Genomic DNA, 19431 nt, shown 5'->3' with positions numbered 1-19431 from the left:
CCTCTGGTCCTTTCTAGAGATCTTGATACTTAGAGATCTGGGTTAAAATTTTCATCCCCAGGGATCCTCTACCCCATGACTTCTACTGAGGGAAGCGAAGAAGCTAAACAGTTTTGCATGCGGAGAGCTTACCGCATTGCCCGCAGCAGGGTGCAAACAGCATCTGGAAATCATGCTCACAATACTTTCGACCCTCAAACTGTTAACAAAACATAGGAAAGAAAGTCCATAGTGAATCACAAACTGCCCATTGTAAACATTCAAACTACTTTATTAGAGTTTGCAGATGGCAAATATGTAAAATTTTATCATTTCCATTTCCAATCCTCTCTTTGGTTGCTTGTTATTGCCTTGAAAAAATCCTTGGAAGGTGACTCTTTCCATACTTTGTCTCAGCCCCGTGGTGAATTTTCTTGGACAATGGAACCAAATCAATGCAGATCTGTTTACTTTGAGCAGAGGTGCAGGAGAAATCAAAACCAAAACCCACACAAAATCTATAATGAGCTTTTCTTATCCTTTTCTTCTGTGTTCACATACTCAAAAAGCCTCAAACTTGACATGACAGTTGTACTCATGGAAAAATTAAAAAGATCTTAGCAGACTTACATTTATATAGTTTTCAAATTGCTTGTTTGTACATATGCTATAGAAAATTTTACAGCTAGTTTTCAGACAAGGTCACTAAGGGTACATCTACACTGCACATTTATTTCAAAATAAACTATTCCGGAATAGTTACTCCAAAATAGCTTATTTCAAAATAGCACGTCTACACTGCAGGGAAGCCTCAAAATGAGTCTGAGTCAGGCTTCCCTAATGTAGACGTGCTATCTCGATTTAGAGCCCCAGGAGAAAGAACTTAGAATGGCCCTGGTGAAGGGCTATTTCAAAATAGCTATTTTGGAATAGGCGTTATTCCCTGTAGAATGAAGTTTTCAGATTTTGGAATAAACGGTCCATTATTTCGAAATTATGGGCATCCAAAAATGGGAAATTCAGAAGTGAAGATTCTGAGAAACATTGAGCCTTAGCTTCTGAAATAGGAGGATTTTTTTCTTTGGTGCACTACACAACCACAGAAATTGTACCCACATGACCATAAATAATTGCGGATGCAAAATTCTACCATTTAGGCATTTTTAAATACCTGTCCTAATTTGAACTTGCAAGTTAGGTATTTATCCATCACTATGGTAAGACTTATGCCTAAAACTTTATACAAACAAAACACAGGGACAATTTGAATTGAGTCAAACTGAAATCCATCTGAAAACTGGGCCCTGAAAGGAAGCTTTCAGGTCAAATGGCAAAAAAAATTAGACTTTATAAAACATGCCTTTTAATATATAGGATGTGCATGCAATGTGGTTAACATTGATACAGGAATCTTGTGTTATGGATTTCCCAACTTCTGCATGTGTTAGTCCTCTACCTTAATATGCTAATGTATGTTTTTAAATGTAGTTTTATATTCTAAATATATATTTTTCTGCTCCACTGCATCCTAATTTTGCTTAATTTATGTTTAGTCGGGATGAGAGATAAATGACTTTCTAACACAACTCTGGATCTGTCAATAAAGTCAGTAAAGCTTAGGATCAAAAGAAATCAACAAGATTAGGGAACTGAAATTCCATATCTCCTCAAAGTCTGCCCATAACCGGCCAGGCAGATTTCCCAATGAGGAAGACAGCAGTATATTTAAACACATGGCTTGTTTAGAGTGTGATCCTTTCAAAGTTAAGAGTCCCAGAAAAGCCTATGAGGTGTGAAAAAGCCTATGGGACTGCTAACAGCACAGGACCTGTTTGAGCTAATACGAAGCTGATTTCGTGAAGAAATCTGACTGGGCCCCTCACTGTGAAGACAAGATTCTGTGCATCATCTGCCCCATCAGCTTGAAAAAAAGAGCCAGAGCAAGAAAGCAGGAAAGGAATGAGTAACAAATTCAGATACAGAATATGTGTTTGTGCAGAACTGGAGGAGTAATTGGCCATGATCTCCTGATAACCTGAGGATGTATCTGAAATGTATCTGACCAGTCATATGACAACAGTAAAGATCAGGACAGATAAGGTGGGGCCCAGAATGTAGGGAGGTTGGGGGGCTTCTCCAGCAGTGCAGTGGATAAGGTACCCACCTTAGGAGCCAAAGGTCAAGGGCTCAAGCCCCACCCCCAACCAATGTGGACCTGGCACCCTTGGGACATAGAACAGATAAGGGAGGGCCCACCCTTCTCCCACACTGAACAAGCCATGTATTAAAATAAGGGAAATGGTAATATCCTACAACTTCAATGCTTCAGCCTAGAGCATCTTCCTTTTTTGCTAGGCTTCCTGCTCTGGTTTTAAAGAAATAGTTCTAGCATGCTCACACCAGCAAGGGTCACAAAATAGAAGGAGGCATCTCATGTCTGCAGGGGATTTCAGTTATCTCCACTGATCTCCCAATCAGCAAAGAGCATCTCACACTCTCATGCCATATATGTCTGAAGAAGTGGGTGTTCCACAAAAGCTCATGATACTATATATATTTCTTGCTAGCCTCCAAAGTGCTACAGGACTTCTCATTGTTCCCATGTCATATGGCTCTGGACCATGAACATTTCACCTGGACCTGATGAGGTAGCCCTTCACTCCAGTGGGTTTGGGACCCCTGCTGCTTCAGATTTAGCAGCAATGTCTGATGCAGCCTTCTGAAAGGGCTAGTTACACTGGGAAGGAAAAGACAGTGAGAAACACTGATACCAGCAAAGAACGGCACTGGAAGCTTTGCCCTGCCAGACCTGGAGTGCTCTCAGTTTATAGAGCTCGCTGAGAGCCACAGATGCTCCATATTTCCCAAGACTGGAATTGTAAAGGAGAAGTCACAAAACTTTCTATAGATTCATACAGGCAGTAACCTCACCTCATAGAAGAGTCCATCTGGGAACTGCCGGAAACACTGAGCACAGACAAAGCAGTTCTCATGATAGAGTTCCCCGTTGCTGTTCACAATCCTTTCGGAGGGATCAAAGCGAGCCTGGCAGCGCTCACACACGGCATTTGCGAGGGCATCAGACATATTACTGAGGAGGAAATAAAAGGTGAGTAGGAAGGGGGCAATGTTATGGCTATGAAATGAGCATGCATAGACCATGCTAGTACTATTACAGTCACCAACATTAGGAAGTTTCTTCTTGTTTTTCATCCCTTTTTACACGAATAAGTATGATTAAAATAATGCAGCATTCAAGGGAATGGAATCAAGTTATTAAGAATCAATGTCAGATGTATGTTTACATCCTACACAGACAGGACACATATTTACATCCCACACAATGTCAGATGGAGGTGACAGCAACGTAATTTGCAGAATGATATGATGGATTCATTTATCATGAACCTTTGACCACATTGCCTGCCCTCTGACAACAAATCCCCGTCACACCTATTTATTCCAAACACCCTCCATTAAAACACCAAACCAACAAAAACCTTGTAGAGGTTAGTCCTTTCCCCTTCACATGTATAACTGTCTTATCCCCTTTCAAAAAAACATCACACTTGCTTGAGGCCTACGATGGGAAAGCATGACTCCAGGTTTTCTATGTATTAAAATGTGATCACTTTAAAGTCATCTCTCTCATGTCCTTACAGGGCTAGAAATGGCAACTTTTAAAAATGGGGAAGAGAAGATTCCTAATTTCTTAATGGGACCAGCTTTCATTTAAAAACTGGAGCATCCCCAGAGTATCTGAAGTTAGTGTGGTTTTTATCTCTGTTAAGATGTTTTTGTTAATCCCTCTGAGCTCTGCATGGTTGGAGTGGTGGTAGCATTACAGGTTGATACATATGAAAAACAAACCCAATTAATATTTTAAGACACGTAAACATTTATAAAAGAGCCTTCATGACACAGTTGTTGTTTATACAGAGTACATGAAGGGGGTATAAAAGGGTTAATCAACACTTTCATATGACCTGCATAAATTTCTTCTTCCTTTGTTTTCACTTTGTTTGTAATATTAGTCTATCTTTACTTCATGCTATCCATAAAATAAAAGACTATGTCTTCCCTAAGGGGAAGGGTGAGTATCTGTGCTGTAATACACAGCTAGATTTCATCAGCACTATTCTGTTTTATCTTGTCTTCTGCAAAGAAAACAAGAAATCAATAAATGTATTTTAGTAGTAGCAACTTCTCCTTCCTGTCTCAGAGGTGCCGACAGAGTAACACACCTGGAAGACAGAAGACTGATTCTCCAATGCCTTGCATCTTGTATAGTCATTTACATTCCTGAAAAGTGAACATAAAATAATTGAAAAATGTATCGAACTAGAATTTCCCACTAAGGCTGTGTCTAGACTACATGCCTCTGTCGTCAGAGGCATGTAGATTAGACACACAGGCAAAGGCAAATGAAGCCGCGATTTAAATGATCGCGGCTTCATTTCAATTTACATGGCTGCCGCGCTGAGCCGACAAACAGCTGACCAGCTGTTTGTCCGCTCAGCGCGCTAGTCTGGACGCTCCCCTGCCGACATCAAAGCTTTTGTCGGCAGCCCCGTTATTCCTCGTGGGATGTGGTTTACCACATTTAAATTGTGGCTTCATTTGCCTTTGCCAAAACAACAAATCTACATGGCTCCGTTGACGGAGCCATGTAGTTTAGACGTACCCTAACAGTGGTGGAAACGCTTCACTTCCATTTTGCACAGGTACAAGCCAAAGGAGAACCATGACCACTGATTAATTAGATTAAATAGCAGTACTAATTTAGAGACATTACAATGTAATTTGTTTCCTCAGTGCAGAGCAAAAGGGCCATTACACTTAGAATCTCACCAGAATTATGAATAGGCAGGAAATCCTGTAACCTTTGGCCCACAGTTCATGATTTACAGAATCTCCAGACATTTCCCTAAGCTCTGCTGGGACAGCACAGGAACAGTCAGCCCAGGATGTTAGTGTTTGTAGCAACACAATCACAAGGCCAAGCAATTTGTTTCCCATCACAGTTTTGCTTCAACTAACGCACAGTCCAGGAAGGTTCATAATGGTAGGATTTTAATAAGCTCACCACTAAACACTTATTCAAATCAACCTGGAAAAAAGCAAAACAAACCACTTGGCCCGGAAGTTAAACAATAAAAACAGGCACAGTATTCTAAGTATAAAGCTGAGGAAAGAGTCTAGATGTGTGGGGGGAAATGACAGTTCCTATGACTAGAGAGAGAAAATGGGTGAGGTAATATCAAACCTGAAGAAGAGCGAGCGCTCTGTAGCTTGAAAGTTCACCCTTTTACCAACCAAAGTTGGTCCAATAAAAGATATTACTTTACCTCACCCACCTTGTCTCTCCAATGTCTTGGGCCCAACATGGCTACCAAAACACTCCAAGCTTTGAAGACTGTCAGAGATCCACATATGCTATAATACTCCCCATGTGCCCAATATGAAGCACAACAAAGCACGTTTCTAGTTTCCCTTGGTCACAAACTTTAGGTTATTAAAAATAACCCTGCTACTTACATTTCCCTTTTAAATTCATTTTAATTGCTGTTTCAGAAAGAGCATGGCTTCCTACCACCTTCCGTTGACATTGAGGTCTTATGACCTCAATACTGCAAGAACGGAACTGGCCAGCATAAAACAACTGTGTAATCTGCAGTCATATTCCTCAGGGTCGTCAGCTTTCTAATGGCATAAAACCAAACACTTTTGTCCAGCTCTTGTTCTGCCCTGCCCTTTCCATCCTCCTCCTCTTCCACTTTCCCTGGGCTGGGAGAGAGGGGTTGCACAACTGCAGCTAAGGATGCAATCTCTGGGGTGGGGCCAGGGATGAGAGATGTGGGAGGAGGCTCTGAGCTAGGCTGAGGGGTTTGGCATATTGGAGGGAGTGCTGACTCTGGGAGTGAGTTTGATGCGGGAGGAGGCTCAGATCTGGGGGTTGAGATACAGGGGGGGCATGAGGGCTCCAATTGGGGATGTGGGTTGTGGGGTGGGACCAGGAATGAGGCATTTGGGGTGTGGGAGGAGCTCTGGGCTAGGGTCAAGGGGGTTGGGGCATGGGAGGGGGTTCAGGGTGTTGGCAGCACTTACCTAAGGCAGCTCCCAGGAAATGGCTGGCTGGTCCCTGCAGCTCCTAGATGGGAGGAAGGGGGGGCTCCGCGCACTACTTGCTCCTGCAGGCACTACCACCACAACTCCCATGGGCTGTGGTTCCCAGCAGGGATGTTAAAATTAGATTAATCAACTAATCAAACAGGCAATGAGATTGAAACGCTGCATGAAGCTTGGGGCCAGTGGAGGACTCTGAGTTCCCCACTGGCCCCAGGCTCCATGTGGTGCTTCCGCTTTGAAATGTACAAGATCCCCAGCGGGAGCTGGAGTGGGGGGGACCATCTTTTAAACCAGCTCCCCCCACTACCCACTCCTCTTCCCCACCCTTGCTGCCTCTTTCTGATAGAGGCAGCAAGGGGTGGGGAAGCAACTAGTTGAGCAGTTGCTTACATCCCTAGTTCCCAGCCAACTGGAGCGGAAGAACCAGTTCTCAGAGGGGGACAGCAGGAGAAGTCTCTCTGGCCCTCACCCCACACCCTGTATGCCTACTAGCAGCAGGGTCCTGCCAGCCACTGCCTGAAAGCCACAGAGTTATGGCACATGGGGAGCCTGTCTTAGCTACATTGGGCTGCTGACTGGATTTTTAGGGTGCATCTACACTGCACCCTTAGCTCGAAATAAGCTACACAATTTGAGCTACGCAAGTTGCGTAGCTTATTTCGAGTGTATTTCGAAATAGCTTATTGCGTAATTCCAAAATGTCCCTTTAATCCTCATGGAACGAGGTTTACAGGGACGTCGGAATAGTGGGTCTGTTATTTCGAAAGATATTTCAAAATAACGGGTGCGCTGTCAAGACGCGGAAAAGCTATTTTGGGATACCAGAAGTATCCTGAAATAGCACCGTTGTGTAGGCATACCCTTAACGCCTAGTCAGCACCACCAGGATCCCTTTTCAACCAGACATTCCAGGTGAAAACCAGATACCTGGCTACTCTAATGTCTCCACACAGAGTAAAATCCTTGGAAAAAGCCAGCTGTAGTGGGATAATCCCTACTAAGAAATAACTATTTGTCATGAGAGGTTGTAGGAAATAGTCAGATGGCAGCATTGTCCAAAAAAAAAAAAAGATAATTGAAATGTAGGGTCTAATCCTTGACTGACCCCCTCATTCAGTAAGACAAGTAAGGTTTGAGGGCTGCAGATGCAGGAACTTCTTTCGGTTAAAAAAAACGCCTCATAACCCTGTAGGAAATTAAGAGTAAAATGGTTTGTTCTTTTGTGTGGCTACATTATTGTCCTCAATCTCTGCATTAGCCTGAAATACAAGCTTGAAATGCAGCTCAGGATTTAACCTGCAGCTGTCAAAGAAATTCATTCAGCACACCTACTCTCAAAAATGAGAAAATGTCTAAAGCTATGGGATTGGATTTATGTTTATATACACAACACCCATTACTAGAGCCCTGCAAATCTGGGGATATCTGCTTTATATGGAGGCAGATATCTGCAGCTCATTTTTGCGACTACAGAGGCAGATACACATTTTTTATCTAGAACCTTGCAAATTTGCGCATATCCACGGGTGTCTGCATTCGCAAATGTGGATGTGGATATCTGCGGCTCATTTTTGCAGATGCAGATACAAATTTTGTATCTGTGTAGGGTTCTACCAAGGACTCCTACTGCAAAAGAGCAGCTGTGGACACCATCAAAACTCTCACCCTGTAAGGCCATTCCAAATGTCCCAACACTCCTGTTACAGCATTAGATTGCCAGAAGCAGCAAAGAGGGTAATTAGAAGCTACAACTGGTAATATAGTCCAAACACCTCTGGGAATTGGAGAGGAAAAAAAGTGAATAAAAGTAATTGAGATTAAAGAAACCGGCAAGAGGTCTGTGTGGAAGCCATAACCGGCTCATGAGTTGAAAAAATACAACTGGGCCAATAATCTGTTCCTTAAAGATAAAACACAAATAGGACCCAGTAATCTAGGGAAAAAAATGTTAAGTGTCTGTATGCAAAACTACATAGTACATACACATCAAAATACATAACACAGAATTTGATTGTTATTTCAAAAATAATGTCAGTTTTTATTTTTAAACTTTGCTTTGCTTTTATTAAATGTTCACTATTGTGCAAAATTATGGATTTTCAACTTTTATCAATTACAATTTTCACAATTGTGGAAATTATGGGGAGAGGTCAGACAATTATTTAAATTACAGTAAGAGTCAAAAAGTTAAAGCTTCATAACTATGCGAGCTGGGACAGTTGATTCCCAGCTCATGCCCAGTCCCCGCTACCCCCCTGCCTCCCGCGGAGCCAGCACTGGCTCCTGCTCCTCCCCTTAAGTGCTTATGCTTAACGGATAGTCAACTAGTCACTAACATCCCTATGACAAAGTAGAGAAAATTCACTGAATGCTGGTAAAAATTAGGGATGTGATTGGTGAACCGGTTGGTATCACCCTTAGTGGGTGACGCTTATTGGTTATGGTTAACTGGGGGCCAGCCTGGGCGCACCGAGGGCAGCAGTGCTCCTCCCACCCCCATTTAATCAGTTAATTGGTTAAACCTAACATTTAACTGGTGAACTAATAAAACGGGATTTCCATCCCTAGTAAAAATCCTTATAATTCCTACACAGAGAAAAAGGACACTCTCTGACATCTCTAACCTAGAAAATCTCATTTCAAGACAAACATCCACACCGATTACACACTCTCTCTGAACCAGTGAGAAGGAAAAGAAAAAAAGGATGTAACCAGGAAAATAAAACTACTAACAAAAGTACAAAAACATAGTTTTACATAACGCCAAACAAATATTCCTTCCGGAGATCATCTTAAAAGTTATCAGTTTTAAAGACTGCTAAACTATGTTTATGTTACAGAAAAACATTCACCCCTGTATGTAAAGGATCTCTGTTCCATTTTGGCAGCCCTGCCAGGGAAGAAATGAATGAGTAAAATGGCAAATGGAAAGATAAAGATCAGTTCTTAGAGCCCTCCTGCATTCCTAAAATAATTGTCCTAATGCAGAGAAGCTCAGCTGATTGAGTACACACACTCCAAAACCTACTCAATCTTCTCTTCTCTGCCCCACTCCAACCCTCTGGGAGACAATGAATTTGCTGCGCTGCTTGGTGAGTTCTCTTAGCTATTGAGGCCCCATCTGCACAACACTTATCATTAAGGGGGGACATGATAGCGGTTTTCAAATATCTAAAAGGGTGTCACAAGGAGGAAGGAGAAAATTTGTTCCTCTTGGTTTCTGAGGACAGGACAAGGAGTAATGGGCTTAAAGTGCAGCAGGGGAGGTTTAGATTGGACATTAGGAAAAAATTCCTAACTGTCAGGGTGGTCAAATATTGGAATAAATTGCCAAGGGAGGTGGTGGAATCTCCCTCTCTGGAGATATTTAAGAACAGGTTAGATAGACTTCTGTCAGGGATGGTGTAGACGGAGCTTGGTCCTGCCTTGAGGGTGGGGGGCTGGACTCGATGACATCTCGAGGTCCCTTCCAGTTCTATGATTCTATGATTAGATTCAGGGTACCTATTGATAACACGATTGTTCCCTGCCTCAATTACAAAGACAGTTGAAATCTGTAGGGGACATAAGTTCTTGAGCAGACAGTATATCACAGTTATGTTGTAACCTGGCCAGAAGACAATTATATTATAAACGAGTACCCAGATTTTATTGTATCTGTAGGTTGAGAAGGCCTGATAACAATAGATCTTGCATAACCATGAGCTGAGTTCTATACTTTAATTTCTAATCTTTTTTTCAGTTTTACTTAAAACATTTATTCCTTTGATCTAAAAAAAAAAATTTAGTCTCACTTAAATTTAAACAATATCACAACCACCACAAGATGTTAAAATACAATTATTTTCACAGAGTGCAACCTCCAACCAGAAAAGCTACATTTATTCCATGCAATTCACTAATTTACTGTGTCCTACACAAATATCAAACACAGATGTCCCTACTGTTTAATAATAAGCTTGTATCACAAAGACAGGAAAGACAAAACAAAGTAATGTCAAAACATCCTGAACTTCCAGCACTGTGGCAGACAACTGTCTGGCACAACAATGAGAGATCAGAGCAGTCCATGAGCATCAGGAAGTTACTCACCTTGGTGCAGTAACGACAGTTCCTTGAGACGTGTGTCCCCGTGGGTGCTCCACTGTTGCTGTCGGATTGTCCCGGCACCGATGTGTGGCGCCGGGACGACCCAACACCAACAGTGGAGCACTCACAGGGACACTACTCAAAGAAGAATGAATTTTCCAGTCCTTCACCAGTTGGCATCATAACTTGTACTGATTCAGTTTTTCAAATGCAGACATTTCACGGAAGTATCATGTTATGTGCCACTCTACTTAGGGATGTTAAAATGTGTTTACTTTTGTAAATGTGTAACTGCTGAAATTTACAGTGGTTATATGTTTACACACCGGGGGCTGAGCAAGCGAAAAATCAGTTACAGCATCTCTGACCACACAACCAGTTTTATTTCTCTACTTTAGAACACCCCTGCAATGTAATTAGTGTTATGACATAGATCTCAAAGCAACAGGGTACACAAGAGGCATGGCTCTGCTACAAATCAAAGAGAGATTTCCATCACAAAACAGCACATTGCAGAAACTGACTGTTTTGAAATTATGACTAGTAGATTTTATTTTATTGGGGGGAGAGGCAACAAGAATCACAGAACAAAACATTGGTGTACTGTCATAGAACAAAACATTTTGCTTCACATCAATCATTTCCCACCACTAAAGATGGATGCACTCACTTTCGTGGTGAAGAAAGTTTATCTTCACCATCTCTGCACATGTCTGAAAAGTCACTTTAACTTACTGATGTGTGAAAGGAAGGGATTGAGGCCTACCCAGAATATGTCAAATGAACACCAGTTTAATTGTAAGTGTAAAGGAAAGGCAGCATTGTGAGATACAGGAGATGTAAAATAAAAACAAAATTTGATTGGATGACCAACAATAACCCCGCTTTTAGGGAAGTAAGTAACTCAGACAGCAGTATGCAACAAAGTGCTGATTACCCCAAATGGAGCAGATGAAAGTTTTTGTAAGGGCAGAATGAGACAACAAAAATCTAACGTCGGCAATTGTCAGGCAAGTGGAGGAGTACCAAAATACTGAAACAGGGTATATAAGGTTGGATGGAACAGACCAAGAGTGGACGGGTTGCGAATCCAAAAAGCTAGGTCTGATTAACCAGAGCTCCCTCCCCAGCGCTGAATCTCGCTGCTGCACATAAACTCTGAAAGGGGAACAATACCGGTCGTAAGTTGCAACAAAAAATCCAAAAAGGAAAAACATAAAGAAAAGAATATCTCCTGAATCTAAGCAATGCTTCTATCTTTCTTAATGTGAGTATTATATATTTGTTAACTCCATAAATTGTTTAAAGGTAAATCAGGAGGGTATATCTGTAGGAGAAGTTATTATTTCTTGTTTTTTTTTAACTGTACTGTTTTTCTACTTTTTCTTTGTATATTCTATTGTCTTAAAAGAATCAAAAATAGTGAATTGATTTACATGAAAAATTAATTATAAAGTAAATAGAAAAAATAAAAAATCTTTGTTTGACCCTAAAAAGAAGTATTCCTCTGTCTGTGGTTTCAAATCCTTTAAAGAACCAAACGCGGTTACCGAAATGATGGACTTAAAGTGTTGAAAGAAAGCGTGAGAAAGAGATGACAGTGATGGATGCTATAAGAACCTGGAGAGAGAGAGGGACCTCCCATACACTAGAGAATTTTACCCTTCCCCTCAAAATCCGCCCTGGTTTTGCTCCACCAGAGATAGCCATTATGCAAAGCTCTGGAAGGGTCCACACTGACACCATCATGCCAGTTAAAGCTGTAAGGCAGGGGTCTCCAACCTTTTTAAGCATGAGGTCACTTTTTGAATTGAAGTGCAATCTAGGATCTACCTCAGACCCAAATACCCTTCTCCGAGGCCCCGCCCCTGCTCACTCCATCCTCCTCCTTCCCCCATCTTCCCTCCCTTTCACCAGGCAGGGGCAGAGCTCTGGTCTTGGGTTAAGGGATCTGGGGTGTGCGAGGGGCTCTGAGCTGAGCCTGGGGCAGGGAGTTGGGGTGCAGGAGAGGTTTCAGGGTACAGGCTCTGTAAGGGAGTTTGGGTCCACGGGGCTCAGGGCTGGGGCAGGGGTTCGGGATTCTGGCTCCAGCTGGACCTTACTTACCTGAGGGGACTTCTGGGTGGGGGTGCAGTGGGGCTAAGGCAGGCTCACCCCTGCCCTGGCCCTGCACCACTCCCAAAAGCAGCCAGCAAACTCCCTCCATCCCAAGTCCCATGCCCCCCATCCCTTCTGTGGAGATAGGATACAGGATGGGAGGGGGGGCACCCTGACATCAGCTCCCCCTTCTCCCTCCCCTGCCCTGCACAACAAGCAGGGGCAGCTCCAAGGCAAAGGGCAGGAGATGTGCCGCCGTGTGGGGAGGGGCAGGTGAAGTGCTGGCAGTCCTGCCAAGCCCGTCAGGATCCCCTGCCAGAGGCTCCGAGATATACTGGTAGATCCCGATCGACTGCTTGGTGACCACTGTTGTAAGGCAATAAAAAAGCAGCAAAGTACTGCCTAGATTGAGACTCATATTAACAGAACAGAACAAAGAAAATAAGGGGAAATATCTCCCTACTAAAAATCTCCCAGCTCCCCATAACATTATTCTCCATTTATCTGACATTACGCCAACATGGTAACCAACACAAGTATCCTTCCCCTGTATAATTACTTTTCTTTTTTGCTTGCATGGGTTCTTCATACAGCAACTAGAGAGAACAAAACAGACTGATTTAAACTCTCTCCTTTAAAAAACAAACATGACTAGGTTCTGAGTAGGGTGATCAACAGTCCTGATATTTGGTGCTTTTTCTTATATAGGCGCATATTGCCCCCCTACCCCCCACCCTCTGTCCCAATTTTTCTCACTTGCTATCTGGTCACTCTAGCTTCAAGTTAACTGTGCTTCTTTTAGCATACCTGGCCCTTTCCCCTCCCTTCTGGGCCTAGCACCCAAATGGAACTGCACACATGTTGTTATCCCTTCCTTTAAACCAGGGATACATGTTCAGTCTCACTCCATGACCTCTCATCCTCACTCCAATGGATAAAAAGCAAAGCAAGGTGTTCAGTGCAGTTCACAGCCAGATCATGATAAAAAGGCAGTGCAGGATCTTTTGTTATCTCTTTGTCTGCCTGCTACAGCTGTTAATCGCGTGGGAGGTTCAAGAAATGAAAATTCCACTCCTCCATCACACATTCCAGCAGGGTTCAGAGAACGCAATGTCTGCATGATTATCCCACAGGAGAAATGCCGCCACACAGCTGTTTAAGTGACATACTACAGGGATGGCTGTGTCCTACATTCCACACAAGGGATCCTGTGCACATGTAGCAGGTACTCAATATTGCATCCCATCTCAACATAGTAATATGCTTGGTAAATTTCCAGAAAGGGCACTAATTTACAGTATTCCCCTCAAACCAGCGCAATGTCTTTTCGGTCATCTTAAATAAACTTCATTTAACAGAGTGTATTTCTCATTTTCTATCACATATAACTAAAATACCGTGTTAAGGTTCGCAAGGATCCACCATTCTTCCTGTTTCCACTTGGTCCTCTAATGTACATGCACTCAAATATTTTGAAAGGACCTAAAATGATCATACCAGTGCTCAGTTAGGAGATTCTATCACATATATGAAAAAAGTCATGCCTACACATACATACCTGTCGTTCACCATCATCAACTGATATCAACACAGCCTTAGGACTTACATCATTTGCCTGAAGAGGGAGCACTAATTAGTGGGGCTTTTTATATTCTAGGCGAAAGGAAATCACAAAAAGTATCCTTCAAAAGTGAATTCTCAGCTGAAAAAAAACCTTACAAAATGAGGCCATTTAGAGCCCAAAAAGTAATTTTCCCCAACAGATTATAATCTCTTCTCGAGTATCCCCATAGATCTCAAATGCTGGATTGAAACATAAGAGGCAGAAAAGTCCTAAACCATAGTTGGCTTCAGAGATCAAAAACAATGTTGTGAACGGCACCCAAAAGGCAACTAGAAATGACAAGGTTGGACCTCCCTGGTCTGGCACTGAATGAGAGAATTTGGGGGATCAGGGGAGGTCTTCTGCCACCAGCCCCTAAGTCCTCAGGGCTGACAGCTTGCTACCACCCCAGCTGTCCCCCTGCCTCTGCCTCCTCACCCTCCCAACCCACTGCCAGCCTAGGTGGGGCTGCTGCAGGCTCCAGCCATTACCCCGTGCTGCCATGGGCTGCTGGAGACTCCAGCTCCGGCCCCACTGCTATTGGTTTCTGGGGACTCTGACCCTGGCCCTGCTTGCCACGAGCTGCTGAGGGCTCCAGCTCCAGTCCCATTGTTGCGAGCTTCCAGGGACTCTGGCCCCAGACTGCACTGCCACAAGCTGGTGAGGGCTCTGGCTCTAGCCCCTTTGCTGCGAGCTTCCAGGCACTGCAGCTCCAGCCCACCTTCTGGGAGCTGCCACTGAGCTCTGGCCCCCACTTGTCACCAGCTGCTGGGGGCCCCAGCCCCAGCCCTAACCAGGCTGCTGGTCCTAATGCCATTAGGCTCCCAGGCAATCTGGTCCAGCAGCATCCTGATGCTGCTGGACCAGAGAGTGCCAGTTTTTGGAGGTGTAACCTGTAGTACAGACTATAAATCATAAGTATCCATGTGAGAGCTACCACTCAGCAAGCATGCACACTGCATACTCTTCAGAAAGAATAGCGCACAAGGACAATCACCTACAGAACACACTGTAGTAATCTAGTCTAGCACTGGCAAAAGAATGGATACTAATCAAAGTTCCTCAATTGCAAACCTTATTTATAAATGGTAAACATACCTCACGCCCTTCATCTAACTTGCTATCAGCTCCTGACACTCGCTACACGTGTCTGTCTGGAGCTTCGGAGACCAAGCTTTCAGTCACGTTCCATTCTTGAAAGACAATGGAAAAGATGAGAGACCAAAGTGTCTGGGTCCAAATGTAATCAAAACCTGTAATACTTCAAATGGCCTTTCACTAAACCAGTGGCCCTCAACCTTTCCAGGTAACTACACCCATTCAGGAATCTGATCTGTCTTGAATACCCCAAGTTTCACCTCACTTTAAAACTACTTGCTTACGAAATCAGAAATAAAAATATTGAAGTGTTACAGCACACTATTCCTGAAAAAATGCTTGCTTTAGTTTTTCTATATAAATACTATATAATTCTAAAATAAATTAATTGGAATATTGTACTTACATTTCAGTGTATAGTATACAGTGCAGTTTACACAGGTCATTGTATGAAAATTTAGTTTGCACTGACTTTGCTAGAGCTTTTAACATTGGCCTATTGTAAAACTAGGCAAATACCTGGATGAGTTGCTGTATCCCCTGGAAGACTGCTGAGTACTCCTAGGAATACATGTAACCTTGATGAGAACCGCTGACTAAATTTCTCTAGCCATAATCCCTGCAATTTACACTTATGTACTGTATTTAACTGTAACTTTGTTACTAAGTTATATTATGAAAATATATTAACAAGCAAAATGATGATTTTCTTACCCTTTCTAGCTTCAATTCACATTCGCTTTTATTTTCTACCATAGGACCTTTTCAGTATTTAAAATGACTTAGCATTTTACAGTAGGTCCTTGTTCTCGCACAGTGCCTTCAGCCCTCACTAATAGCAAGAAAGACCAGAAGCACTGTTGAGTCTGAAGATCCTTGTATGGTGCTCCAAATGGGAAGGGTTCGCCATTGCTGCTTTCCTGTTATTGTTACAAACTGAAAGCCTCTGAGCCAGGGAACCCTTTTTCTTCAAAACTGTCCGGAAATAAAAATACACTAATCGGAGCCTGTCTGTAGACATCGCCTGCTTCAAAAGAAGTGTATGGAGCCTTATGAAACATTCCAATAATCCCATTTCCTTTGTCTCAGAGACCTACCCAGGTATCCCAGCTGTTGCCTGTGTCTCGTCTTTCAGGAGTGACCCTGTGCCACTCAGCCGATCCTGCCGGCGTTGGTAAAGCTTAGAAGATGCCAGCCCCCGAAGTCTCATGCCAGCCATAGTACCCAATGCCACTGAAGGGGAGTGCAGAAAGACAACTGGAGAGAACAAAAGCACTGAAAATTCAGTGAGTCACTTTCCTTCTGGGAGTTTCGTTTAGTTCTCAAAAGTGCTAAATCAAGACAAGTAGACTGCTGCTGCTTCTTACACATTATCCACCATGCTCTTACAAGTCGAACAAATCAGATTTTCTTTCTTTCCTGTATCCCACTGGTATGACCCTACTGAAGGCAGTGGGTAGGAGCAGCATCAGAGATTAATTCTGTGTCAGATTTGCACACTGAATCTACAACTGCTCCATTTTCCAAGACATGAATTTAAAAATCTCATTCTTCAAGTAACTCATCCACTTAAACCAATAAAGCTTCTCAATCAAACCAGAAAAGAAACACAGAAGAAATGCAAACGAGGTCAGTGATCTCCAAGCAAACAACTCTGTCCTTTACTGCAGGCTATCATCAGATCCCGGCTACTCTAGTCCCCTGCGAGAGCATGCATTACACAATATGAGGAAGGGTGTTGCAATCAGCAGAACCCTTCACTCCAGGTGTATAACGCATCCCCCCAACAGTGAAAGCATGAAGATTCTTGCTCTCCAGATAAACTCCAGTCTCCAAAAGTTGCATGCTGTGTAAGATCAGGAAGTTGAGAAAAGGAACATACTTGACATTCCAGCCTCCAGAGCACTGGCTCTGCTAGTAACTGTGCAGGGTTTCAGCCAGGCGCCCACCCTTTGCATGGCTCCTGCCTCCCACCCCCTAAAGGAAGAGAGGATCACATTACATAAATGGGTCTTGAAAAAAAATCTGAAACAATAAAAGTCGATTCCTTAAAGGAACTGAGTAGAGGATGGCAGGCACGTCCAGGCCAAAATATCATCCCATCAGAAGTAGCACAGTCCAAGAAAATCAATCCAACGGCCATTGTAATCCTTGGCTATTTATTTTACAATAAATTATGCAGGCAAAAACGGGATTTTCAAGGCAGTAATGAGAGATTAAGTAAGTCATATTTACAACCTGGAAAACTTTAGAAATAATACAACGAGCGGAATGATTTGCACAACTGTTTAACAGGGAATGACCAACAATGGTCCTTTCTGATATTAAAACAGATGAGGGAAGTACAGGTTGCACCTCCCAAAACCGGAATTCTCTAGTCCAACAACATGGACCCTGGATGTTCCTGGATCAGAGAATCCCGGTAGCCCAGTGGCAGGAGGGCAATCAGGAGAGGCTGGGCTGAAGCAATGGGAGGGGGTAGAGGCTGAGGCTGGCATCAGCCCCCAGCAGTGAGGCTGGAGCTGGCAGCAGCCCCCAGAAGCCCACAGCACTGGGGCTGGGTCATGGCATCCCTCAGCAGCGCAGGATCGGTCTGAAGCCCTGGACAGCCTGTGGAAGGGGTCAGAGACTGTGGGCTGCTATGGAACAGGAGCCCGAGCCTTTGGCAGCCCATGGCAGTGGGACGGGGGCTGGCGGCAGCCCCAGAAGCCCGCCACAGCATGGGGTTGGAGCCCTGGACAGACTGTGAAAGCAGGGCCAGAGTCCATGGGCTGCTGTGGGGCTGGGACCAGAGACTGAGCCCTCGGCAGCCCCTGGCAGCCCAACCAAGGCCAGAGCCAGTCTGTGGCAGCGCGGGGCCAGAGCCTATGACAGCCCGCAGCAGTGCGAGCTGCTGGAGCACAGCAGGCAGTCCCGCCTGGGAAGAGGCAGTGGGGCCAGCAACCTAGCAGGCAGCCCAGCAGGGGCTGGCAGTAGTCCACCCGCTCCCCTCCGCCCCACCACTAGGAGCTGGCGGCTGGGGGCAGTGGCAGGGAACATTCTATAGTCCAGCAAATTCCCTAGTTCAAGACCGGTCAGATCCCCAGTGTGCCGGATAAGAGCTGTCCAACCTGTAGTTTATACTAGGGACGTCATAGTGTAGTCGATTAACTGATAAGCAAAAGCTTATAGGTTAATGCTATAGACTCCATGCATTTCCCTCCCTCGCCCCCAGCCAGTACATTTTTTAGCAGGCTGGCCAGCAGTCCGGCTCACTCCTGACTTGCGACAGGTCTGGGTCCTACCCCACTGCAGCTTTGCATTTAAAGTGTATTAGGAGCTGGGCAGACAGGCAGCCTCTGTCCTGGCTCGCGCTGGGTCTGGGACCTACCCCCGCTGTGGATCTACATTTGAAGTGTATTAGGAGCTACATAGGCAGGCAGCCAAGCTCATTTTTGGCTCGCACCAGGTCGGGAAGCTCAGACGTCCCCAGAACAGGGGCTGCTGCCACCCCGTGCTGCTGCCTGTTTATCACTGGGCGACAGGCAGCCAGTCTGCAAGGGGAGCTTGGCTCCTCAGGAGTGAGACCGAAGCGCACTGGCTGCCAGCCCCACCCCTGGGGACTAGAGAATAGTCAACTAACTGATAAGAATTCATGAGGTTACTCGATTATTCAATTAAGCGATATTTAACATCCCTGGTTTATACTAGAATCTAAGGGTGTGTCTAGACTACCTAGTTTTGTCGACAAAAGTGGACTTTTGTCGACAAAACAATACCAGCGTCTACACTACCGCGGAGTTCTGTCGACATAACGTCGACAGAACTCCGCGGTTTTGTCGACGCTGGTATACCTCATTTTACGAGGCATAACACTTTCTGTCGACAGAACTCTGTCGACAGAAGGTGTTATTGCCTGTAACACTGCGTCCAGACTACGGAGTTCTGTCGACAAAGCGGCTTGCTTTGTCGACAGAACTCCATGTGTCTGGACGCAAATTGTCGACGGAAGTTTTGTCGACAGTATCTGTCGACAAAACTTCCGTCGACAAAACGCGGTAGTCTAGACGTACCCTAAGTTAGCCAGCAGAGATGAAGAAAATCATAGTTTCAATGAGAAAGCAGCAGCAGCCTCATCTTCAGTTCCTCCTACCTTTCAACAAGGGCTTCAAACTGTGTGCACCACAAGGTGATCTGCACAGAGGCTTTTTCACTTGCCCTTGTGCTTTTTTTATATCATTTTACTTCTCTACAGTGTATAATGAGTACCTGATTTTTTATTCAAAATGGAGTTTTCTGCTTGCTTTTAACTTCAGAAATATCAGGTATGACAGATCTGATCTTCCCAGGTATTGCTGAAGCATCTCCTAGGAATGTCTTAGAAGATGTACATAGTTAAGGGTAGGGTTGCCAGGTGTCCAGTTTTGAACCAGACAGTCCAGTATTTGAGTTTTCTG

General features: G+C 44.1%; 1 protein-coding gene across 6 annotated transcripts in view; it reads right to left on the bottom strand.

The window, feature by feature from the left end:
- The window catches only part of LIMS2 (LIM zinc finger domain containing 2), a 47188-nt gene that overhangs the window by 22804 nt on the left and 4953 nt on the right, over positions 1-19431 (bottom strand). For 2 of the 6 annotated variants that reach the window (XM_075937442.2, XM_075937444.2), the window contains exons 2-3: positions 2911-3070; positions 133-199 (exon numbers count right to left, since the gene is read on the bottom strand). The exons of 1 other annotated variant lie outside the window; for it this stretch is intronic. In XM_075937442.2, coding sequence (XP_075793557.1) covers positions 133-199; positions 2911-3070 — 227 coding nt within the window. Of the gene's footprint in view, positions 1-132; positions 200-2910; positions 3071-4223; positions 4282-15709; positions 16061-16092; positions 16940-19431 lie in introns of those variants that run through there. 3 more of the 6 variants (XM_075937441.2, XM_006131009.5, XM_025188627.3) reach the window with 3 other exon arrangements.

Source organism: Pelodiscus sinensis, chromosome 10 (assembly GCF_052426305.1).
Source record: "Pelodiscus sinensis isolate ZL-2025 chromosome 10, ASM5242630v1, whole genome shotgun sequence".
Classification (NCBI taxonomy): Eukaryota; Metazoa; Chordata; order Testudines; family Trionychidae; genus Pelodiscus; species Pelodiscus sinensis.
The sequence above is the reverse complement of the archived record's forward strand: the minus strand, read 5'-3'. Positions and strand labels throughout refer to the sequence as shown.